The sequence below is a fragment of the Carettochelys insculpta genome, chromosome 9, assembly GCF_033958435.1.
Source record: "Carettochelys insculpta isolate YL-2023 chromosome 9, ASM3395843v1, whole genome shotgun sequence".
Classification (NCBI taxonomy): Eukaryota; Metazoa; Chordata; order Testudines; family Carettochelyidae; genus Carettochelys; species Carettochelys insculpta.
Window position 1 is genome coordinate 2,495,853 of NC_134145.1, and position 25,768 is coordinate 2,521,620.

At 52.0% G+C, this 25,768-nt stretch overlaps 1 protein-coding gene across 2 annotated transcripts in view; it reads left to right on the plus strand.

Moving 5' to 3' along the window:
• The window catches only part of DMAP1 (DNA methyltransferase 1 associated protein 1), a 46,152-nt gene that overhangs the window by 9,353 nt on the left and 11,031 nt on the right, over nucleotides 1–25,768 (plus strand). For both annotated transcript variants that reach the window (XM_075002487.1, XM_075002486.1), the window contains exons 5-8: nucleotides 12,762–12,920; nucleotides 14,234–14,401; nucleotides 15,743–15,928; nucleotides 18,452–18,523. In XM_075002487.1, coding sequence (XP_074858588.1) covers nucleotides 12,762–12,920; nucleotides 14,234–14,401; nucleotides 15,743–15,928; nucleotides 18,452–18,523 — 585 coding nt within the window. The remainder of the gene's footprint in view (nucleotides 1–12,761; nucleotides 12,921–14,233; nucleotides 14,402–15,742; nucleotides 15,929–18,451; nucleotides 18,524–25,768) is intronic.

Below are 25,768 nucleotides of genomic sequence, written 5' to 3' on the forward strand. Positions count from 1 at the left end.
TAACTCTTTGTCACCCTGGATCACGTGGCAAATCTGGCCTGTTGGCTGCACTTTCCTTGCCAAATTCCATCCCAGATAATTGCATTTTGCCTGCCAGAAATTGCCACTGGGGTTTTGGTTGTTTGCAGTATTGCTGGTGTTCCAGGTTTTCAAAGTTTTGATTTGTTTTAAAAAGACCTGAGAATTTGTATTGTATTGGGTTAAAAATAAATAAAATCTTGGAAAATCAGGGCACAAAGGAGTAAACCCAAAAACAACAACAACAAAGGTAATATCCACATTTTACATTTTTTTTTGTATAAAGATGTATTTTATTCCTGTCAGAGCTAGTAGTTTTTCTAGAAATCCTGGTTTGCATTTCCTGACGTAGTAGTAGTAGTAGTAGGCATCCTTCAGTTTGCATAGACTATGGATCGCGCCCGTTTCAATTGAGGGCTTCATTTACAGCATCTACTGTGACTATGAAGACCCACACGAGAGTGAGAGTCCTTGCTGCATCTCTTGCAGATGTGGTGGGTGTCTGGCAAGTCCTTATTGTGCTTTCTGTGCGCTCGCTTCTCCTCTGCTAGCTGTCTGATCTTCAACTCGCCCTTCTGAAGGCCCTTGTGTAACCCCTGCCTCCATCTGCTGCAGTCGTCTGCTAGTTCTTCCCAGTTGTCCAGCTCAATGTCTACCTCTCTGAGGTCTCTCTTGCAGACATCTTTGTAGCGCAACTGGGGGCGTCCGGGAGGTCTTTTGCCAGAGGCTAGCTCACCATACAGGATGTCTTTTGGAACCCTTCCATCATTCATCCTGTGGATGTGGCCAAGCCAGCGGAGCCGACGCTGCCTGAGGAGGGTGTGCATGGTTGGGATTCCAGCTTGCTTGAGGACGGCGGTGTTGGTCACTCTGTCCTTCCATGATAATTTTCTGACATAATTTCCTTAAAAGTGAACTTCCTCATGGTGAGCCTCTTGCTGTCTTAGAGGTAGTCCAGCTTGGAAAATAGCCACTCTGCTTTGATAGAGCGAGGACTACCCTCAAAGCGCACGGTGCCCCTTGGCCGAAATTGGCAAGCCAAAAAGCCATCGCTTCCAATTTTGCCTTGTCACGGTTAGGCAAGTTCCTGTGAGTTTGTAAATTCCCCTTTTGGATTCAAAATTCCACCTGTAGTGACAAGTGGTTGAAATACTCTTGCATGCCAACCACTGTCTGCTGCCAAATTCACCGGAGGAAAGAGTGCAACAAAAAGAATCATTGGCACCAAACTTGGAGGTTCAGATTATTGACCGTGGTCATCTCCCATGTTTTGCTGAGCATAGTGTGGAAGGGCTTGAACACTCTCTTGTTTTCTGACATTCGGGGTTAGAAGGGTTTCTAGAAACAGCTGGGATTTTTCACGGTTACTTTCTCCTGCAGATATTGTGTTCAGTTCAAATGAGACTTTGGTTGTCAGGATCTGATAAATGTCTGTATTGGCAAACATTTTAACGGGAGTCAGGGGTAGCCATGTTAGTCTGTATCTGCAAAAACAACCAGGAATCTTGTGGCATTTTAAAGGCTAACAGATTTATTTGAACATATATTTTACCCATGAGAGCTTATGCCCAAATGATTCTGTTCTTCTTTCATAGAACAGTAGAACTGGAAGGGACCTCAGGAGGTCCTTGAGTCCAGTCCCCTACCGTCATGGCAGGATCAAGCACTGCCTAGATCATCCCCCATAGATGTCGGTCTAACCTGTTCATAAATATCTCCAGTGATGGAAATTCCACAGCCTCTCTAGCTAACTTATTCCAGTGTTTAACCACCCTGACAGTTAGGAAGTTTTGCCTAATGTCCAGCTTAAACCTCCCTTACTGCAGTTTAAGCCCATTGCTCCTTGTCCTGTCCTCAGAGACCCAGGAGAACAATTTTTCTCCCTCCTTTTTGTAACCCTCTTTTAGGTATCAGAAAACCACTATCATGTCCCCTTCAAGTTTTCTCTTTTCTAAACTAAACAAGCTCAGTTCTTTCAGTCTTCTCTCAGAGCTCATGTTCTCTGGACCTTTAGTCATTCTTGTTGCTCTTCTCTGGACCTCCTCCAATTTCTCCACATTTTTCTTGAAATGGGGTGCCCAGAACTGGACGCAATACTCCAATTGAGGCCTAGTGAGCACTGAGTAGAGTGGAAGAATGTCCTCTCATGTCTTGCTCACAACTCTCCTGTTAATGCATCCTAGAATCATGTTTGCTTTTTTTGCAACAGCATCACACTGTTGACTCATATTTAGCTTGTGGTCCACTATGACCCCAAGTCCATTTCTGCAGTGCTCCTTCCTAGACAGTCGTTTCCCGTTTTGTATGTATGAAGCTGATTGTTCCTTCCTAAGTGGAGCACTTTGCATTTGTCCTTACTAAACTTCATCCTGTTTACCTCAGACTGTTTCTCCAGTTTGTCCAGATCACTCTGAATTCTGACCCTATCCTCCAAAGCAGTTGCAGCCCCTCCCAGCTTGGTATCACCTGCAAACTATTAGTGTACTCTCTATGCCAAATATCTAAATCGTTGATGAAGATATTGAGTAGAATCAATCCCAAAACAGACCCTGCAGCACCCCACTTATGATGCCCTTCCAGCATAACTGCAAACCATTAATAACTACTCTCTGAGAACAGTTATCCAGTCAGTTAGGTACTCACCTTATAATGGCCCTATCTAAGTTGTATTTGCGTAGTTTATTGATAAGATCACGTGAGACCACATCAAATGCCTTGCTGAATTCTAGGTATACCACATCTACCTCTTCTCCCTTAACCACAAGGCTCGTTATCCTGTCAGAGGAAGCTATCAGATTGGTCTGACGTGATTGGTTCTTCACAAATCCATGATGTCTGTTACTTGTCACCTTATTTTCTTCCAGATGTTTGCAGATGAATTCCTTAATTCCTTGCTCCATTATCTTTCTCGGCACAGAAGTTAAACTGACTAGTCTGTAGTTTCCTGGGTTGTTCTTTTCTCCCTTTTTATAGATGGGCACTATACTGGCCCTTTTCCAGTCTTCTGGAATCTCTCCTGACTTCCAGGACTTCTGATACCTCCTCGAGTATCCTAGGATTCATTTAATCAGGCCCTGGTGACTTGAAGGCATCTAATTTTTCTAAGTAATTTTTAACGTACTCTTTTTATTTTATCCTCTAACCCTACCCCCTTCCCACTAGCATGCACCATGTTAGGCATCTCTGCATCAGCCTTCTTGGTGAAGACCGAAACAAAGTCATTAAGCACCTCAGCCATTTCGAAATTTCCTGATATTGTTTCTCTCTCCTCACTAAGTAGTGGACTTACCCTATCCTTGGTCTTCCTCTTGCAGCCAGTGAATGCCAGCATTTTCTGTGTGACCCAGTGATTCTAAGGTTTCAGCAATGAGCATTACCTTTGTGTGCAGACCCCGTTGGTCATCCTGGTGATCTGAGTCTCTCAAGAGGTTTTGCTTTAGATTCAGGACTGACAAACTCAGGGTGATCTACGAGACACATTAGCACAGTCCCACGTGTCATTCATATAACAGGCAACATAGTACATGTTCACCCTCCCAGGTAGTACAACAGGGTAAGTCACAGAGTCATAAATACTGGAGCTGGAAGGAAGCTCAAGAGGTCAACCAACCCCTGCACATATGGCAGGACTCAGCCCTTTCCAGAGCAGGAGTTGGCAAAATCACTCCGGGGGGCTGGATCTGGCCTGCCAGGCATTTCTGTATGGCCCACTCAGCTGAAGAGCAGAGCGTGCATACTTTACTGCCAGCCGCATGTGATCAGCTGTCCCTCCCGCTCCTTGTTCCGGGGAGACATCAGAGCAGGACAGATTTCCCTTAAAGAGACAGAGGGGGGCTTTTCGCAGACCCTTATCCAGCAGCAGCCAGCACACACCGTAGCTGGGTCTACCCTACAGAGTTCTGTCGACAGAACCATGGAGGGGCCATGCTACAAGCGCGTTCTGTCGAGAATCCGTCAACACATGTAGCAGTTTTTCCGCCGGAGTCCCGTCGTGACCATACCTCTTTCGGCACATTCTGTGGGCGAAAAAATAGCGTAGATGCTCTGGGGGGGCCTGTGTCGACAGAGAGGGCTTCCAGGTCACTGGGCTGCCCTGTTTGCAGAGCTTCCAGGTGGCTGCTCTGTCGACAGGGCGTTGAGAGGGGGAGCCTGGATTAGGTGTGGACGTGCTCTGTCAACAGAGGTTCTGTCGGGAAATATCTGTCAATAGTGACTTCTGTCAGCAGAACTCTGTAGTGTAGACACAGCTTCCGTGTCACAGTCGTGTGCGTGTGCGTGCGCGCGCACACACAGAGCCACTGTCACATACACAGTGTAGCGCACACTCACTATCTGTCACAAAGTCTCTCTCACACAGTGTTTCTCTTTCACATGTAAACACTTCTTGTCTCTTTCTGTGGCCCCCAGCCTCACCCCTTCTGCCTGAGGCCATGTCTCTTTGGGGGACAGGGGGCAGAGGCAGCCCACAATCAGTACCAAAACTCATGTAGTGGCCCCTCTGAGAATATTATTGCCCCTGCCCCCCCATCCCTCACAGGTGTTTGTCCAGCCTGCTCTTAAAAATCTCCAGTGATTCTGCAGCCTCCCGGGGCACTTAATTCCAGTGCTTAACCACCCGCCCGGTTAGGAAGCTTCTCCTAATGTCCAGCCTAAACCTCCCTTGCTGCTGCCTGTTGCTTCTTGTCCCATCCTCAGAGGTTAGTGAGAATAATTTTTCTCCCTCCTCCTTGTGTGGTACTTGGAAGTTGTAATATTGTCACCTCTCAGTCTTCTCTTTTTTCGACTAAGCAATCTCAGTTCTTTCCATCTCCCCTCATAGGTCGTGTGTCCTTTGTTGCTCTTCTCTGGACCTTCTCCTATTTGTCCACATCCGTTCTGAAATGTGGTTCCCAGAACAAAGGCAAAGACCTGCTTTGTCAAATGTTAAAAGAACATGATTAAGGTTGCAAAGCCAAATGCAGAAGAACTAGGAAGTGTCAGAATGAAGGTAGCCAGGACAATTTTAATTCAGTCCCCTTGCTCATATGCTTACCATGTGAAATACATACTAATTTTGCCCTAGGACCCTGGCCTCGTGCAGGACTTTCGGGTTGGTTCATTGTCACCCTGTGCCTTACTCACAGCACACTGTTCAAACCCTGTTGGGAAGACAAAGGTTCATGCCCTTGTAGGCTTGACTGTGGGGCTCACTGCTGGAGTATCTCGGTATTTTCCAGGCATTATGAATTTATATTCACAACACCCTCTGAGGTGATGAAGTGTTCTTATCCCCATTTTACGTCTGGAAAACTGAGGCATGGGGAGGTTAAAATCCAAAAGTATCTGCTAATGGTGAGTACCTAACGTCTAAGACCTGTTTTTTTGGGGGTATTCAGCATTAAGTAGCACTTAATATTTTCCAAACACAGCTTCCATTGCCTTCGGTTGCGTGTTGAGCACTTCTGCAGATCAGAACCCAGAGTCTCAAGTCAGACATCTGGAAATGAAGCACACAGGAGTAGTGACCATTACTGAACAGTCTGGGTTAGGGGCTTGCCTGGCAGTGCGCAGCAACTCGGAGGCAGAGGCCAGGATAGGATCCAGTCTCTCAGGAGAGCGTTCAGCTCCCTTAGCCATGAGAGCGTCCTTTTCTCACCCTGCTGCCCCTGCCTCATTCACTGCACACCTTCCAGCTTCTGCAACAGATGAGGCAGGGTCCTCCAGACAACAGTCTCCTTCACCGCACAGCCATGCTTCATCCCCAGGGTGTGCTCGGCCTGTGCTGAATGAGGCAGGGTCCTCCGGACGACAGCCTCCTTCACCGCACAGCCATGCTTCATACCCAGGGTGTGCTCGGCCTGTGCTGAATGAGGCAGGGTCCTCCGGACGACAGCCTCCTTCACTGCACAGCCCTGCTTCATCCCCAGGGCCTGTGCTGCATGAGGCAGGGTCCTCCGGACGACAGCCTCCTTCACTGCACAGCCCTGCTTCATCCCCAGGGCCTGTGCTGCATGAGGCAGGGTCCTCCGGACGACAGCCTCCTTCACTGCACAGCCCTGCTTCATCCCCAGGGCGTGCTTGGCCTGTGCTGAATGAGTCAGGGTCTTCCGGACGACAGCCTCCTTCACTGCACAGCCCTGCTTCATCCCCAGGGTGTGCTCGGCCTGTGCTGAATGAGGCAGGGTCCTGCAGACCACAGCTGCCTTCACCTCATAGCCCTGTTTCATTCCCAGGGCATGCTCAGTCTGTGCTGAATGAGGCAGGGTCACGTGGGAAAATCACGTGTGACCATATAATTCAAAATTGTCCCCTGCATGTGTACAAGAGACAACCTGAATTCCAGAAGTTCCGAACTTTTGAGTTCTTGGCTTTGCAACCACCATAATAGTCATTGAATGTAGTTTGTGTGTCTGTGGTTTCCTAGGTATTTGCTGAGTGCAGAGGAGCAGCTTCGCTCTGGTCTCCGTGTGCTTTAGTGGGTGCAGACTCTTTTGCCTGTTGACCCCTTCCGCTTGTCTCTCTTCTCCTTCGTGTCAGTCACAATACCTCCCTCCTGGGCCATTGTTTGAGCTCTCTGCCCTCCTCCCACCATGCTCTCCATCCCCACTTGCTTCAGACCTCTCTCCAATCTCTGTGCACCCCTGCGCTTGATTTTGGGTCGGCCTGTTGAGCTCCAGGCCAGAGGGCCCCTCTAAGGAGGCAGGCAGCTGCTTGCACTAGGAATCGCCAGACTGGACCAGACCCATGGTCCATCTGGCCCAGTGTCCAGTTTCCAACACTGTTCTTTTTATTATCTAGCATGTGTACTGCAGCGGCACCGTGAGGCAAAACATGTAATAAGTGACAGTTCCTGCCCCAAAGGGGAGTCTTTCCTGCTTTCTGTCATTTAACACTTGGTTTCATCCCATCCCTACCTTTAGTGGGGCAGCTCTCCTATCCCATACGTGTTGAGTTGCCCTAGAATCCTGCTGAGCTCCTCAGTGAGATCTGGTGATAGTGAGTTTCCCCGCGGTGGTTAATTGGTTTGGTAAATAACCTTTTCCTTTTCCTTTTTTTTCCCCATTTGAAATTTTCTGCCTCCCCCCATAGTGTTCCCTCTTCCATGCGTTGTGAGAGTCGGCCTGTGGGACCTCCTGGCCAAAGGAGGTTGTGAAGACCAGGACTTGAGCAGGGTTCAAAAGAGAGCTAGATAAATTCCTGGAGGTTAGGTCCATTAATGGCAGTTAGCCAGGATGGGTAGGAGTCGTGTCGCTGGCCTCTGTTTGTTAGAGGCTGGAAATGGCTGACAGGGGAGGGATCACTTGGTTCCCTTTTCTGTTCTCTCCCTTTGGAGCATCTGGCACTGGCCACTGTCAGCAGACAGAACACTGGGCTAGACGGACCTTTGGTCTGACCCAGTGTGGCCGTTCTTATCACCGTATAACTAGAGAACCCGATCTACTTTCTCTTTCCTGGTCGTTATATTGCATTTTGCTCAGGGAATACACAGTGAATTGGTGAAGTTTGCAGATGATACAAAATTCTTGAAAAGCTCATAGAACTTGAGGATGGTGTGAGAAAATGGCAGATGAAATTCAACAGTGATAAGTGCAAAGTAATTCACCCTGTAAAAAATAAACCTAGCTATCCGTATAAAATGGCAGTTTCTAAATTAGCCATTACCACGCAAGAAAGAGACTTCAGAGTCACAGTGAATAGTTCTCTGAAAACTTCCTTCCGTGCACAGCAGCGAGCAAAAAGGCTAACACAGTAATAGGAACTATTAGGAAAGGAATAGAAAGGAAGACAAAAATAGCATAATGCTGCAATACAAATTTATGGTAGGCCCATGCCTTCAGCACTGTGTCTAGGTCTGGTTGCTCCAGCTCAGAAGGATGTAGCGGAACTGGAAAAGATTCAGAGAAGCTCAGCAAAGATGCAACAGGGTGTGGAATGGCTTTCATATGAGGAGCGCCAAAGGGCCTGTTCATCTTAGAAAAGAAACAGCAAAGGGGGATGTGATAGATGTCTATTGATTTGCGAGTGGGGTGGAAAAAGCAGCTAGAGAAGTGTCATCTACCTTTTCCCATCATACAAAAACCAGGAGTCACCCCGTGAAATTAATAGGCAGGGGTTTAACGCAAATGAGAGGAAGTGCATTTTCACACAACACACAAGCAATCTGTGGAACTCATGGCTGTGGCATATTGCGATAGCCAAAAGTTCAAAAAAGAGCTAGATAAATTCATGGAGGGCCCATCAATGGGCATTAGCTGAGAGGGTCTGGGGTGCAGCTGCATGCCCTGGGGCTTCTGTGTCTTCAACTGATGGAAGCTGGGGGCAGAAGGCGGGGTTGGGAGGGTGTCACTCAGCTGCTCTGTTCTATGTGCTCCTCCGGTCCCCCTGAGGCGCTGGCACTGGCCGTTGTCAGCAGATGGGCTATTTGGCTACAGGGACCCTTGGTTTGACCCAGCATGGCTGTTCTTACGTTCTCACTTGTATCCTCTGGGAGCTGATCATTCGCAGCCTTTTCATCTTCTTGCTCCTGCTGCCCGTCTCTGAACCCCATGGCCTTTGCTGTCTCTGTTGGGACAGAGTGGCTGGAAGCAGGGTGTGTTCCGGGTGAGCAGTAGCCCCAGTGGTTAGCTGGTCTGGAGGTGATCATGAGCTGGGTAATGTCCATGTCACAGTCTTCCTTGCCAGGCAGCATGGAGTGAAAGCCTTGTTCACAGCTGCCATTAACAGGAACTCCAGAAAAAGCCAGAAATCCAGCAGGGCTTCAAGTTTGGGCTCCTTGTCCTCTAGGCAGCGAGAAGCCCCTGAAAGGAAGGAGCCGATACCTCTGCTGACTGGAGGTGCCTTCCTCATCTCACTTCAATCCTGCCTGCTCAGCCAGCGCCTCTCCAGGCCCCCCCCTTGAGCAGCAGAGAGCCTATGAGAGCAGTGTAGTCAGCCTGCTGCTGTGCTGTACCCCAGGCTTCTCCCTGCTTCCTCTGGAGACTCGCTTTGTGAAAAGCGGGGAGCCAGATGGGAGAACTCTTGGGGAAGGGATCATCCTCTGGACCTCTCTGGGAGGCAAAATGATGTAGAGCACATCTAGCTGGGCCTGTCCTGACCAGTGCACCAGCACCACTTATAGTCTCTGGCGTCAGAGGCTGCAAACAGCTGCCAGATCAGCAGCTGGGTGCCTCAGCCCAGCCCTGGAGGTGACACTCACCAATAAGACCAGGGTGGTCTCTGTAGCTCTCTTGGGCTTAAAGCCAAAAGAAAAGGAGGTCAGCGATTCTAGAGGTTCCATAGTTGGGATCCTCCCTCCTGATGATGATGATGTGGTGTTCTCTCACACTGAGAACACCTCTCCAGCGGAGGGAACTCCAGTTATTCGGAAGAGGCAGGTGTTAATTATGGGGGATTTGATCATTGGAAACATGGAGAACTGGGTTTGTGATGGGCAGGAGAGCTACATTGTGATTTGACTGCCTGGAGCGAAGGTTGTGGATCTCTTGACACCTCTAAATAGACGTATGGGTAGGGCTAGGGAAGGACAAGTGGTCGTGATACATACAGGTACCAGTGACTTAGGGAAAGATAGGAGAGAGGTTCTAGAGGCCAAATTTAGGGTGCTAGGTAAGAGGTTGAAGTCCAGGATCTCCATGGTAGCACTCTCTGAAATGCTTCCAGTTCCATGCACAGAATCAGGTAGACAGGAAGAACTGCAGGGTCACAATGCATGGATGAGATGATGGAGCAGTGAGGAGGGGTTCAGATTTGTTAGGAACCCAGGAAACTTTTGAGAAAGTGGGAGGTTATGCAGAAACGATGGGTTTTGCCTAAACCAAAAAGGAACCAGACTACCGGCACTTAACACTAAAAGGGTCATAGAGCAGTTTTGAAACTAAGGACTGAGGGACAGCCGACAGGTGTGGAGGAGCACATGGTTTGGACGGAAACATCTCTTAGGTCAAGACCCATTGATGGAGATTCTCTGCTTCCTCCTAAGGAGGAGAGAATGGAAGATGATAAAATACAGGTTGGATCTGATGAGAAACAGTCAAATGAAAGAGTCCTATTCACTTATATCAGGTAATGGGAGATAGCTCAAAGTGACAGTTTGGGAGTGCTTACATAAAAATGTTTGGCGTCTAAATAAGAAGATGGGCGAACTAGAGTGCCTTGTCTTAAATGAGGATATTGATACAATAGGCATCACAGAAGCTCGATGGAATGAGGATAATCAATGGGACAAAATATATTGGAAGGACAGACCAGGCCATGCTGTTGGGGGAGTGGCTCTGTATGTGAAAGACGGTGCAGAGTCAAATGAAGTAAAACTTAAATGAACCAAACTGTATCATGGAATCTCTCTGAACAGGAAGTCCATGCTTGAATAATAAGAATATAGCAGTAGGGATATATTACTTACCACTGACCAAGAGGGTGAAGGTGATTGTGAAATGCTCAGGGAGATTTAGAGGGGTTATAAAGAAAAACCCCAAACCCTCAATAATAGAGGATTTCAGCTATCCCCGTATTGAGCATTTGCATGTCACCTTGGGTTTGAATGAAGAAATACAGTTTCTTAATACCTTGAATTACTTCTTCTAGGAGCTGTTAGTCTTGGAACCCCCAAGGGAAGAGGCAATTCTTGATTTAGTCCCCAGTATAGCACAGGATCTGGTAACAGAGGTGAATGCAGCTGGACCACTTGATAACCGTGAGACCATAATATAATTAAATGTAACATCCCTAGGGATGGGGAAAGCACCACAATAGCCCAGCACAGTCTCATTTAATTTCGGAAGGGACTACACTAAAACTGGGCTAAACAGAAATTAAAAGGTACAGTTCCCAAAGTGAAGTCCCTGCAAGCTGCAAGGAAACTTGTTAAAGACGCCATAATATAGGCTCAATGTAAAGGTATACTCCAAACGAGAAAACATAGTAAGAGGACAAAAAAAGAGCTACCATGTCTCACCAACAGTAAAAGGAGCAGTGAGAGGAAAAAAGGCATCCTCTAAAAAGAAAAAATTAAATCCTCTTGGCTACGTCTACACGTGCACCCAACTTCGAAATAGCTTATTTCGATGTTGTGACATCGAAATAGGCTATTTCGATGAATAACGTCTACACGTCCTCCAGGGCTGGCAACGTCGATGTTCAACTTCGACGTTGCTCAGCCCAACATCGAAATAGGCACAGCGAGGGAACGTCTACACGGCAAAGTAGCACACATCGAAATAAGGGAGCCAGGCACAGCTGCAGACAGGGTCACGGGGCGGACTCAACAGCAAGCCGCTCCCTTAAAGGGCCCCTCCCAGACACACTTTCATTAAACAGTGCAAGATACACAGAGCCAACAACTAGTTGCAGACCCTGTATATGCAGCACGGACCCCCAGCTGCAGCAGCAGCAGCCAGAAGCCCTGGGCTAAGGGCTGCTGCCCACGGTGACCACAGAGCCCCGCAAGGGCTGGAGAGAGAGTATCTCTCAACCCCCCAGCTGATGGCCGCCATGGAGGACCCCGCTATTTCGATGTTGCGGGACGCGGATCGTCTACACGTCCCTACTTCGATGTTGAACGTCGAAGTAGGGCGCTATTCCCATCCGCTCATGGGGTTAGCGACTTCGACGTCTCGCCGCCTAACGTCGATTTCAACTTCGAAATAGCGCCCAACACGTGTAGACGTGACGGGCGCTATTTCGAAGTTACTGCCGCTACTTCGAAGTAGCGTGCACGTGTAGACGCAGCCCTTGAGTAAAACTCTGGCAAGAGAAGTGTACAGATACAAATTATGAAAGCCAAAACAGGAATTTGAAGAACAGATAGCTAAAGATTCAAAAAGTAGTAACATTTTATTTAATTATGTTGCAAGCAGGAAGCCTGTTAAATAACCAGTATTCCACTGGGTGATTGAGAGGCTAAAGGAGCACTCAAGGATGATAAGGTCATTGTGCAGAAACTAAACTAATCCTTTGCATTGATCTTTCAGAGCTGAGGATGTGAAGGAGATTCCCAAACCCGACCCATTCTTTTTGGGTGACAGATCTGAAGAACTGTCTCAGATTGAATTGTCATTAGAGGAGTTTTTGGAACAAATTGATAAACTAAACAGTAATAACTCACCAGTGCCAGAGACATTCACCCAAGAGTTCTGAAGGAACTCAAATGGAAAATTGCAGAACTACTGTGATTTTGTTTATATCGGCTTCTACACCAAATGATTGGAGGATAGCTAATGTGATGCCAGTTTTTAAAAAGGGTGCCAGAGGTGATCCTGGGAATTACAGGCCAATAAGCCTGACTTTATTACTGGGCAAACTGGTTGTTCTATCAAAGAACAGAATTGTCAGACAGATGGATAAGCATAATTTGTTGGAAAACCGAAAATGCAGTCCTGTAGCACTTTAAAGACAGCACTATGATTTATGAGGTGATCAGCTTTTGTGGGACAGACCCATTTATCCTGATTTGAAGAAGTGGGTCTGTCCCACAAAAGCTCATCACCTAATAAATTATTTTGTTAGTCTTTAAAGTGCTACATGACTGCTGTTTTGTTTTGTGAAGATACAGGGCACGGGCAGAGATGGCGATGGGGCACCTGCGGTGTCCAGGTGAGGTGCAGCTGGGTGGGTGAGGGGATCAGGTGGGCAGAGACTCATGATCCCCTGGCCCTCCTGTGCCAGGTGGCTCTGGTTTGCTCCCACTCTGTCACCGGTAAGGCAGTTCAAGAGAGGCTCTACCTCAGGGGGAGCGCAGCAAGTGAGCCTCCGCTCTCCCTGCGCAGACGGTGCAGGTGCCTGTCTACTCGGAGCAGGAGTATCAGATGTACCTACATGACGACGCGTGGACCAAGGCGGAGACAGATCACCTCTTTGACCTTTCCCGGAGATTCGACCTGCGGTTTGTGGTGATCCACGACCGCTATGATCACCAGCAGTTCAAGGTGAGCAGACGGCCCAGCTGGAGGGGTGCTGAGCCTGCCACGGGGCGAGGAGCAGCTCACCTTTGTGTTACCTTCACTGGTGGGGGGAGCGGGGGTTAGGCAGGCAGGAGCACTGAACGCCCAGCACTGGGTGTCGCTGCTCATTTTGTTTATAATTAAATCTGCCATAACTCGTATTGGTTCCCGGTTGCATTTTCCTAGGAAGTCAGAATCCCTTGAGCAGATGGTCCCTGCCAGGGTGTGGCATGCTGGAAAGGAGGCGGGCTGCGCTAGGGGGGGTGGAGAAGCCTGGCTGTAAGGGTTCCTAGGTTTGTCTCTTCCCTCTGGGCAGGAAGAGCATTCAGCATTCAGTGCGGGGCTCCCGTCCTGCTGCCCCTGGCTTGTTCCGTGGCCTTGCCCAAGACTTTGTTGCGCCTGTGTGGCAAGGAGCAAGTCACAGAGCCGAGAATAGAAGCCAGGAGCCCTGACTCTTAGTCTTGTCCAGGGAACTCGTGGCTGAGCCGGCTTTCTGTGAGGTGGGGGAGTGGGACGGGGGGTCCCGGCCTGGTGTGAGGCTTGTAACAACTGTGTGATGCTCTGCCGAAGGGCGTGGGAGCAGGGCTGAGTGTCAGCTTTAGAACAAAGCCCAAAAGGAGGCTGAGGCAGCCCTGGGGCCAGCCAGCCAGGGGAATCCAGGGCAATTGTTGGGCATTTTGCACCCTGGGCTGCACACGATGTAGACCTGCTTTGGTTCAGTGCCAGGCAGAGAGCGTGTCACATGCTGCCTGGGAAATCCAGGCCTGTGGCTGGGACCTCCTCCTCCGATGGTCTCCTTTGGAGCTTCTGAGAACGGCCTTCTCTTACGGGCCGTCAGCAGGGAGCTTCGGGCCCTGCCTGCTGGTGCCCGTTGCTGCCAGCGGGAGGGAGGAACGGCACCATGGCGGGGATGACATAATGCGCAGGGAGACGGCACCTGCCGAGAGGGTCCGAAAGTGTGTAAAGGGAGGGGCAGTGTCGTCACCTCCCGACAGCAAGCGGGACGCTGAGGCACAGCACAGGCGCTCCTGCAGTCTCACGGCTAGCTAGTGACGGTGAGGCTGGGCTGTGGGTCCCCTCGGTCGCCCCAAGGCAGGAGCAGCGGCAGGCGCACAGTCAGAAGTGCTTAGAGCAGCGTTTGGGATCCTGCACTGGTCCCCCAGACACTGGGCCAGTCCGGCTGGTCAGGTGGCCCCCACCCGCTGCCATTGCTTGTCTTGAGCCTGGCCACCGCAGGCCTGGCCGCGCCCCCAAAGCTCTCCTGCCCTCCTGAACGCTCACTGGTGGGTGCTCCACAGAAGAGGTCCGTGGAGGACCTGAAGGAACGGTACTACCACATCTGCGCCAAGCTGGCCAACGTCCGTGCCACTCCCGGCACTGACCTGAAGATCCCTGTGTTTGACGCTGGCCACGAGAGGCGTAGGAAGGAGCAGCTGGAGAGGCTGTACAACAGGACTCCGGAGCAGGTAACCAGACCATCGGCATGGTCAGTGCCTACTTCCCTAGCACAGCCTGCAACCTCTGCGGGGCTGGGACTGCCCTGTGTTGTGTGGCACCTCAGGGCCCCAGTCTGGCATTAGCACAGCACAGTCGCAGAGCAAGGCTCTGGCCCCAGCCCCCCAGGCCTACTGTTTGTGTCTGTCCGCCAGGCCGAGCACAGGGAGACAAGTTCCTGGCAGCAGGGGCAGGGGAGAGAAGTGGGGTTATGGGTAGGGCGACCATCTCTCCCCGTCCCAAATACGGGGTGACTCCTCACGGCTCTGCCACGCCCCGGGGAGCTGGGAAGGAGGCGGCAGCTTCCGGCGATCCCTTGCTTCCCCGAGGCTCCGGGAAGTGACTCCCACCACTAGCTGTGCCTGGGCAGCTGGGCGGCCCAAATACGGGACAATTCACCCCCTTTAGAAAAGAAGTCAGGGTGACTTTTTGGCTTCCTAGATATGGGGCCGTCCCACCCAGTATGGGACAGGTGGTCACCCTAGCTATGGTGCCCGACAGCAGCTCCTTTGAGGAGCGCACGTTGCATGCTGACAGTGGGTGCTTCACGGTGCTAGGCAGGGCTCCCCTTCTCCACAGCCTGGGGCCCCAGCCTGGTGTTCCTGGGTCTAAGGGCTGAGCTCCCTGTGGGCTCACGCAGCTCAGACTGCCAGGGAGTGCAGGCAGGACCCAGCCCTCGTGGCAGCCAGCAGGCGTGCCGAGCCCTGAGCTCTGCGCTTTGCGCGTGAGCCCAATTAACAGTGGCTAGTGGCAGAGGGTCCCAGTGCGCCCGGTTGGAGCAGCCGGGATGACTCATCTATTTCTGGGGAGCTGGGAGGAGGGAGAGAGCAGTCCCCTCCGGATAACCAGTCGTCTGCTCGTTGCTCCCTGCCCCATGGCTTATCCCAGGCCTGCTGTGCCACTGTTCTCCCTGCGCCCATGGTGGGTTGCATTTGTCGCCCAGCAGTGATGGGTGTCACTGGGGTGATGCAGGCAGTGCCTTCCCAGGACCGAGGGTGCTGCCTCCCCAGGGCTTTCATCCCTCCTGAGCTTGTCACGCCGAGATCCCTTCCTCAGGGAAAGAAAGCCCCGGGGTGGTTTGGCCGGAGAGTGACTCTCACCCAGGGTGGGAGCTGGCCATGGCCCGCGGGGCCCCTAACACCGGCTGGCCTTGTGGGCTGGGGTGCCTGGCCAGAGCTGCCTGCTCTGGGTCAGGCCAGGAACATGGGTGGTGCAGGACTGGCGAGGGAGCAGAGCTGTTGTCGGTAGGTGGCTCCCTTGCCTGACTTTGCCACGGCTGCCCTTTGACTGCCCTTCCTTGCTCCGGCCGGCAGGTGGCAGAGGAGGAGTATCTGATCCAGGAGCTCCGGAAGATTGAAGCCAGGAAGAAAGAGAGAGAGAAGCGAACCCAGGACCTGCAGAAACTCATCACAGCTGCCGACACCACCACTGAGCAGCGGCGAGCAGAGCGCAAGGCTCCGAAGAAGAAGCTGCCCCAGAAGAAAGAGACGGAGAAGCCTGTAAGCGTTTCCTGTCTTTGCTGTCACTGGGTAGCAAAGATCTCTGTGTCTCCCTCCCCGCACCAGTCCCATCCTGCCGGTGCCAGGCTGGGGGACGCAGGTCCATCATCAAACAGGCATCTTTTCAGTATCAATGTGGTCTATACAGTGAGCTCAGAGTTAGTGGGTCTCAGTTCAGCCCCCTTCTTTGTGCCTCGGTTTCCCCAGGTAAAGGGAATGATTCTATTTACTTCCCCCGGGAGGAGCCCTGGCACTCAATCAGTTCATGGGCCTGTAGTGCTGGGGGTATTTGCTTTGTAAAACCGCACCCAACTGGTAGTGCTAGCTGGCCAAGCCACACGATGTACTGCTGGGTGCCCGCTGCTGGTGTCGGCAGCCCGGCCTGTCCTCAGCTCGTTGGAGTGGGCTGGGTGGAGGGAGATGGGCACTGCTGGCTGTCATCCAGCTTCTTCCCAAGCACCCTCTGCCTCCCAGCAGGGGGTCTCTGGGCCATGGCTGAAGTGACCTGAAAAGCCAGGGCGGTGTGGGCTCAGCTTACCTGGGTTCGCCCCCTGCCAGAGCTGCCTGTGTTTTGGGAGAGAGGACCAGCCATGGTGGGAGGTGTGGGGGGGAGACCGGGGCAGGAAGTGGCCTCCGAGGGTGTAAAGCTCCGAGCTGATTAGGTCGGTGTGCCTGGAGTGGTGGCGGTGGGCACGTACCCAGGCGCACGCGCAGCGGGGCGGGGCAGGGCAGGCAGGGAGACAGTGTCTGTTGTTGCACTAGTACCATTTCAACAATGACAGAGTCCATTAGGAGTCAATTACCAACTATAGCAGGGAAACGTTGAAAAAATTGCATTTTAACTAAGAATCGGAGTCAAGAGCTGCACCGGCGTCGTTTCAACAAAGGAAAATCATTTACCAAAGAGTCAATTGAGGTTGAAGCGTTTACAGCGTGTACAGGCGTGCCAGGCAGGAGAGCCCCTTTAATTGCTTCCGCACTCACTGCAGGCAGAGGTGACTCAGCTGAGCAGCAGACCTGGCTCTATTCCTTTTGCACCAGGGGGCCCGGCTGAAGGCCACAGGGGGAGCACTCACGCTGTGTGAGACGGAGCAGGGCGCACTGTGGGGTGTGTTCTGGAGACGCCTGTCCTAGTGCAGGCTGGGAGCTGCGCCTCCCAACGGTACCGTGGCTGGTACCACTTGATGGGTTTGTTTGGCCCCGGGGCACCCCCTTGGCATTAGAAACAATCCCTGAAGGCCCCCGGCACTGTTGATTGATTGGCCTGTGGGTCATCCAGGTATTGGGTGGAATCCTTCCTGGTTATGGCTACCCGTGAGTGCTGCAGATGCCTGGTACCCACTTCCCACACAAGGCAGGTCTGGGCTGGCCATGAGGCGAGGTGCAGAGTTCTGCCACAGGTGGCGACTCTCAGCGGGAAACCAGGCAGTCGAGTCGCTGTTCTTGTAGTCTCGGTCGTCATCCCGTTGTAGCCTGGTACCATCAGGGCCTCATCCAGGAGCAGTAGCCAGAGCGAGCCAGAGATGCCCTGAGGAATGACTCCGGGGAGCACCAGGACAGATTGTGTGGCCGGAACCTCCAGAGCGTGAGCTGGCTTTCCCTCGGGGCGCATTTGCCAGGGAGAGCACAGAAATCACCCGCTTGTGTCCTACAGGTCTCTCTCCCATTGAGCCCCCCGGGTCCCTTGCACTCCTTCAACCCAGGGGGGCCTAGCAGGTTGTACGTCTGGGGTGAAATGCACCTGCCTCCAGCATAGAAATGTAGCTGCTGTGTGTGGAAGTGACTTGGTGCCCTGGTGACTCAAGGGAGGTAGCAGAGATTTCTCTGGGCAGCGGGGGGAAGCCCCACCTGAAAGATCTTGCAGGTATTTCATTCCTATGAATACTTTAGTAGGCTGCTCCCCGAAGGCTCTGGTCTGCCCCACAGTTTCTCCAGGCTTGCGCTTTAGCAGCCCAGCCAGCCTTCTCCTGCTGAATCAGGTGTTGGCTCATCACTGAGCACCTTCCAAGCCAAGCGGAGAGGCAGGCGGAGTCCAGGTGTGCGTCGGGAATGGAAAGCTGCAAAAGGATGAAAAATGTGGGTCTCAATTGAGGAGAACAGTCCTGAGTGCATAGCAGGTGCTTGGAACTGTACAAATGATAGCCTGCCTGGCCGCTGCCCCATAGGGCTTGCCGTGGAAAGGCCAGATCCTGGGAGTGCTGAGTGCCTTCAGCTGCCAAACTGGGCCTTAAGTTAGCCTGGGCAATGTGGCCATGCTCCCCGCCCCAGAGGTGCCTGGGTTGCAGCTCACGCTGCCACGCTGGCTGGCACAATGGGGAGCACTGCACGCAGGTGGCTTTGGGTTTTCGAAAGAGGTCTTGGCTCTGAGTATTGTCCTTAGTGCTTCCGTGGGGTTTGCTTGGGATAATCATCTTCCGCAGGGCTGGCAGGTGGCTGCATGTCAGGAAATGGTGTTTCCCCTTCAGCCACTGCATCCACCCGCCTGTTTCCTCCTTCAGTACATCCTGTCTCGATTTCTTGCAGGCTGTTCCTGAGACTGCTGGCATCAAGTTTCCCGACTTCAAGTCTGCAGGTGTCACACTGCGGAGCCAGAGGGTAGGCTGCTGCTCTGGCCCCTTGGGGCTGTTTTTCAGATCTCTCCCTGTCTCTCCCTTCCGAACCATTCTCCTTGTACAGCTGTGGAACTTCAAGATGTTGCCTCTAAAGTAAGCAGAGTCTGGTTCAGCAGCGTGGGCGGTTGCCGGGGCGCTGGATTTGTCTGAGCTGTCGGCCGACTTTGCTTTCGGTTATAATGCCAAAGGCCCCTGGCAGCAAACACCTGAACCTGCCGATGTCTCATGGCTGGTAGTCATCACGTTCCGGCAGCTAAGCCGAAGGGAGCCGCCTGGCCCAGGCGGAGCCTGCAGCCGAATGTAATGTGTCCCCTAGAGTGCAGATGTTAACGGATGGTTGGAAGACGTCTCTAAGGCCAGCTTCTCCGGGTGTGACTTGCACGCATTGGCCTGTCACAGTCATGGCTTTTTAACTTTAGAAACATTGGCTTGAAAAGCCCCAAGTGCCTGGTTTCCCCTCAGGGTGAAGAAATAATAAACCTGTGCAGGAGTCGACATCTCTGGCTGGGGGCATTGATCCAGGTAACCCCTGTGTAACTGGTCTTGGGGGCTTGGTATCAGCCCTACAAAACCCTATTTGCCTGGGCAGAGCTCTTTTTGTGCAGGGAAGAGGAAACACCCTCCCACTCCCCCGTTAGCTACTTTGTGGTCATTGTCTGACCTGGTGTATTCTCCGTGCTCTTCAGGGGATGCTCCTTTGGCATGAGGAGCTATTCAGCCCCCCAGAGAGCAGTCTCGTGGGAGTTGAGGCAGGCTGGGGCCGTGAGCTGTGGCCTGGCTCTGGCAGGCTACGAGGAGAGCAAGCTGCGGGGGGTCCTGTTGCTTGAAGAGCTCTGCTGGGTGGTTGGGCGGCCACACCGTGAGCTGGACCGCCGGCACGCCGTGGCTCTGGGCGGCGATACCCGTGTGAAGGTTCGTGGAGACACAGCAGATGTGGTCTCCAGTACTAAGGCACATCAAGTGACTGGGGGAGGTTGATCTGGATGTTGAAAGTGAATAAGGGATGGCTGGGGGCGGGGTTAAGCAAAGCTGAGCAACCTGTTGGTGCCTGACCCATCTGGCAGAGCCAGCAGCTGTCTTGTGGCCAGTAGCCAGGCGGACGCCTGTGTGAGTGGACAGGAGTGCTGTGGTCTCTGGCTGTACAGGGAGGGCAGGACCATCTCGGTGAACGGACAGGCCGTGGGAGTTCCTGGGTCCTGAGTCCAGCTCTGCATGGAACTGCCTCTGCTCGCTGTAAACCTGGGGTTGAGCTTTCCTGGGGGGCAGTGGGGATCTGAGAGCCCCACCTTGCCTGGGTGGGCCAAGGAGTAGTAAGCTGGTGCTTGTGCTGTACTTGTGAACCCGGGTGGCCTGGGAACAGTGCAAAGCAGCATGACCTAGGCTTGTGTTCTAGTCCCCTGTTCTGCACTCTGCTCTGCTCCAGGCCCCGCCACACCCCATGCCAGGCACGTGGAGAAGGGGAGCAGCTGCTCTGGTGTGTTTGTATGAAGCACGGGGAAGCTGCAGTATTTGCTGTCAAGGCTGACTGTGAGGGGTTAGATAAGCCTGTCTGCTCCGGCAGGCTCCCGGGAGAAGAGCGGTGTGAGACCTGTGGGGGGTTGTTTACGGTCAGAGCTATCTCTTTGGTGCTACTAGGCACCAGTTGGTGGTCCTGGGTTAAGGTGAAGTTGACCTTTTCGCTCAGAGCAGGGATTCGACGTCTGTGTGTGCATGAGAAACGCCCTGGCCCTCCTTAAAAAGGCAGCTCTTCCTTTCTGCCTCTGGGCTGGATTTCTGGGAATTCATCCACTCGTTGAAACGGATTGTTTGCTTACTTACAATGGTTGTAGAAGTGGTCCTTGAAGAACATTAGTCTCCCGGGTTGGAGCGTATTTGTTTTCAACGGCTGCAAGAATAGAATGACCCAGGCTTTTCAGACTTCCTGTGCAGTTAAAGCTCACTGAAGTCTTGTGCGTGGGCTGCACTCGCTCTCTTTCTGTAAGCTCAGTGGTCACTTATTGCAGTGATTCCTTGTTACTGAGTGTTCCTCCTTCCGCAGAGCCTCAGTAACAACCACCGGGGAGTCCCACGTGCTGCTTTCATTCACAATGGCTGCATGTGCCTGTTGTTCCCAGGGGGATGGAGACTGTAGGCAAAGATGGCCCCCTGACACCTGCTCCTTGCCACTTCCGTCCCCCACGCGGGCCGTGGAGCGAGGGGCTCTGCCTGAGGGCAGCCTGTAGCATGCGTCCCGCCGGGATCCACAAGAGACGGGGGAGCATTTTGCACAAGGGCACTTCATTGAGCAGCTCCTTGGAAGGGGATTTCATGCTGCAGAAGAAAGGAGACCTGGGTAGGGGTGTGTGTGCAGGGAGCCGCCGGGAGACAGACAGGAGGAAAAAATGGCGGTGGGGCTGGGGGGAGTGGGGGGGAACGTGATTCTCTGAGAGAAAAGAGAGAGAAAAATACGACGAGTCTTCAGAAATCCTCAGACCCGTTTGCAGGCCCCAGCGTGCTAGCAAGCCTTAACCCTAACACGTGCGCGTGGCCGGGTGTCACTGCAGGGCAGAGTCATGGTGTTCGGGTGTCGGAACTGCACTCAGTGGGTCTGGCATGCGTTCAGGATCAACCGGAGAGAGCCTGCAGCCCTGCCCCCCGTGCTCTTGTGCTCTGGCTGAGTGTCAGGGGTGAGGGAGATGCTGAAGAGAGAGAATGAAGTGTTCTCTCCTTTGGGGACAAAGCCAAACCCAAGGGTGGAAGAGTTGTCTGAGCGCTTGGATCCGCAGCCTGCACCAAGGGACGCTCAGGCTCACTTGTTCACTTCCCGCCAAACAAGGCTTCCAGCCAGCAAGCTGACTTGCTACCCGCTAACTAGAGTCCTGTAGACAAATTGCCGGTCAGGCCAATTAAAAAAGAAATAGGGGAAGAAAAGCTTTGAACGCAGCTTTAGTTCCCATTGATTCAAATATTCGCCCTCACTGGCTTTTAAATATTTACTAGCCAGCTGAGCATTTTTTTAGCACTGATTAATGAGTTACAATTTACTGTGGTTGTTTTTTTTCTTTGGGGCGGGGGCTGGGTGTCTGCCACAGCTCGGAGATGAATGAGGCTTCCAGTGAAACGCCGGGGAGGGGAGGAGGGTTGGATGCGTGTCTTTTAAAATGTTTATTCTTCATATTTGATCTGACCCACAATTAAATGGCTAAGCACGCTGCCTGTTTACTCTCCATCAGAAGCTCTTGACTCTGCTCCTTGCCTGACATTAATGCAAACCCAGACCTCATCAGCTGCTAACATGTGAAACATCTGTCTCGCTGCCGTGATCAATAATACCCTCCTTTCAGAGCCTGGGCTTGGACAGCAGCTACATAAAATATCAGTTATATTTATTTGGATTTGATAAATTTAATTACTTGAAGCAATTAATAATTTATTTGTTTAGTATTGATTCCACTCGCAGGCATCTTGGTAAGATAAGCTGATGGTAATCAGCACATCCGTATCAGGCAGGAAAGCATATGTTTCCCCAGCAGAAACTTCCCATGGATCGGAGAGTCGCACTTCCCCAGTGGCGCAAGGGCTGCGCGCAGGGGGAGACTTTACTCCTCCTGGGGGGAAACGCAGGCTGGACCTGGTGGTGGGAGGGGGTGCGGCTTTGGCGTCGTGGTGGTCTCATTACCCAGGAGCAGGTTCTGCCGGGAGGAACAAATTCATGCCTGTGTTGGTGCCAGTTGGTGTGTGGCATACCGGCTGCGTCGGGAGGGGTGTGGGGGAATGTGTGTGCATTCTTCACACCTGTTGGTGTGTACCACAGACTTGGGCCTAGGGACAGGGAGTGAAAGGTTTGGGAGCTTTCGCGTAAGAGGGCTAGCGAAGGTAGAGCAAGTGGTTCTGGTATCTTTGCTCGGAGTACAAGAGCAAAGGAAGCCAGTCAATGAAATTGAAAGGTGGCCAATTTAAAATGGCTAAAAGGAAATACCAGAAGGGTTGAGTGATATGTGGATAACGAGGTCATGCAGAGTAACAATCGCCAGGATTAAAACCCCACAGAACTGATGTACACATTCCGGCTTCTGGGTCAGCAGTCCAGGGCTGGCGAGGTCCGTGCCTGCCACGGTTAGGGAGAAGAGCAGTCATTTGTGCCATAACATCCCCCTGCAAGATTTGTTGTGCCTACCTCTGAAGCATCACACAGCAGCCCCGGCAGAGACAGGGTACTCGGCTGGTGGGTGGAATGCTGCCTTATCCAGTCTGGCAGTTCCTGGGCTGAAGTCAAGAATCGCCCACGTTAAAACTGAGTGCGCAGCCATAGCCCTGTTGTGCCCGTCACTGTGATAGTTTTTAGCAACACGCTCCCGTTATTCCTCAGCTGAGGGTTGCTTTGTGTCAGTCGTAGATACAACTGTCATCTTGTGCTAGATGTGTGTATTCTCGCCTTAAATTACCATCTTATACGGTGCATCTCTTCACTCCATCTTGGGGTACGGGATGAGTTAGTTATTCATGAGGTATTCTCCAGGTCAGTAATTTTGTCACCAGAAGTATTGTACGTTAAAGTATCAGAGGGGGAGCTGTGTTAGTCTGTATCTGCAAAAACAAAGAGACGTCCTGTGATGCATCTGATGCAGCGGGTCTTTGCCCATGATAGTTTATGCTCCAAAAAATCTGTTAGTCCGTAAGGTGCCACAGGGCTTCTCGTTAATTTCTTTGGAGACAGTTCTGTTATCGCAGTTTTCCAATTGAACGCAGTTACTCACACATTAGGGAAGTGCAGCGTCAGACATTTCAAAGTGTATTTTGTTACATCTTGCATCTTCTGTATCTGTTATTCCTCTTTCTTTGGTTCTTAGTCTCGCTCAGACTCTTGATGAAGATTTTACAGTTGTCTAAAGGAAATCTTGCAAGTCAAACCTTTTCTTTCATTTCCTAAAAGAATTGGCTGTGTACAGAATTTATTCCATTCCATTGCTGATTTGAAAGTTAGCTATAGGTTTACCTTCAAGCCAACTAAACTGTAAAATAGTTATTTCCTTTAGTCGACACTTGCAAGTTTGTTTCTAAGAACGTTAGTATATTGAGTAAAGCAGCCTCTTTACCCCAGGTGGTATTGTATTGAGCATCACCGATCCTGAGATGCAGCTACTGAGCAGTCCCACTAAAAGTTAATTGTAAGCCAGCCTGTGTGCCAGCAGACAGGACAAATGGCATACGAGTGTGTTTTACTGTTGTCTCGTCATTTTGATGACCTTCCTGAACTCTGTTCTCCGGCACACACACGTCCCTGTGTAGAACTGTGGGATTTGGCATGGTGGAGCTGAGGCTGCAAGGGGAGCAAGAGGATGCGATTGTGTAATTAAAACCTGATAATGTATGCACACCAGGCGGTCACGGTCAGATTGCACATCCAGTCTCCATTTTCTCCCTTCTGGGGGTAAGACCCCGTCCCATCACAGCACATTTTTGTATTTTCATTTCCCTGCTGTTTAACATTCCAGAGCTGCTGGGCTCCTCCTGTGGATCTTCCAAGCTGTGAGGGAGAGAGAGCCACCTGCTCCTGCACCCCGGGGAGAGGCCGCCCGCTACCCAGGACAAGAGAGTATCACTCATGTGCGGCTTTGAGCTCCCTCCTCTGCAAACCACCCAGGCGTTGCTGAGTCGAACATCAGGCCACACACACTCCCACATGGAGAGCTGTGAGCAGAGAAAGTTCTCTGCGCTGAAAACCTTCCTGGGGGAGGCTAGCTGTCGTGCTAATGAGGCCTGGAGTCAGTCAGCATTCCAAGCCTGCGCGCAGATGACCGAGGAGGCTTCAGTACCCGTTGCTTGCTGTGCCGAGAGGTGGAAGGACGTAGTCCTCAGGGCTAGTGGCTCTGCAGGGCTCTCGTGTCAAAACTCAGCTGGTTTGAGTTGTGTGAGGGAATGTGTGTCCTAACACTGAATTCAAACAGGGCGCAGTTGCATGAAACAAAACTGCTGCTCAGACACACAAAACCCCAAACCGCTGCAGTGAGAGGCCAAGCCGGAAACGTCAGCACCAAACGGTGGGAATTTCAGAAAGTTTGGAGCTTCTGAAAACGGCAGGTTCCCAGCAACCACCCAGCATTTGTAGCAGGCGATGGCAGCGCGCCCCGCATGGGGTGGTCATCGTACAGCAGGGCCTGGTGACATGCCCTCCTTGCTCGTTAATCCATAACCCTGTTAATTCTCCAGACAGACCCCCAGCAGTCTGCAGCCGCTTCCCAGCAAGACGTGATCCCTGGGCGCCCTGTGGGGAGGTCTCGTGTTGCTGAGATTTCTTCAGTCTCCCGAGCGATTTGTGGGGAAGTTTTCTGGTCTGCTGCGACATATTGTCGTACACCGGAAAATGAAACGACCCACAAACCAAACAGAGCGTGTCGGCTGGGCCTGTGCCTCTCCAACTGCGTTTGGGTCAGTTCGTCAATGACTGGCAAGAGTTACTCATCTGCAGCTGTTCTCACAGTAGCTGGAGTCAGTTCTCACCGCAGGCATTGCACGAGCGTAACGAGAGCTGCAGCTCACTCTGTGGCCCGGAGGTGCTCAGTTCTGAGACCATCACAGAGCCCAGGTTTGGCCAGGCCCCTCTCCACCAGCTGCCAGGGCTGCTGCAGCAAGGAACGGGGCTCTGAAGCGGAGCTTGCTTCACTCTGTTGGCCACAGTCAAGCTGCATAACCCACCTGCTGGGCACATTCCTTCCTGCTGTGATGAGCAGGCAGGCGTCTGGTCCCATAGCTCCCAGGCCAGGCGCCTTGACTCCCCAGCATCGGGATCCAGGCCTAGCATCCTTCTTGCTGCCTTGGGAGGCGTGGGGCCCGGAGCTGCGGGGCTTTGCCACCCTTTCTTTATTTTTCTCTTGGAACGCCCAGATCACGCGTTTAGCACAGGTTGTTTATAGCCAGCACAAAGAATTGCAGTCCTTAAATCAAAAGGGATATTGGTGTAATTATAAGCATGGGCTGTGTTGCACTAAGAGCTTGAAGGAGAGGCTGTCGGAGCAGGAAAGCAGCCGAAATATATTAACCTCCAAAATCCCAGCTAATCAGTGGTGTGCCTAGCATAGTCTGTTTCCCAGCTGTTATCGCAGGGGGTCTTCGCACGTAGTAAATCACAAGACCAGCTTCCTCCCAAGAGGGCAGCTGCCGCTGCTCCCTGGTTCGTCTCCCCTGAAACTTGCCAGTGCGGGCAGGGCGCTGCCCAAGCTTTGCTCAGCACAGGACCATGCTGCTAACT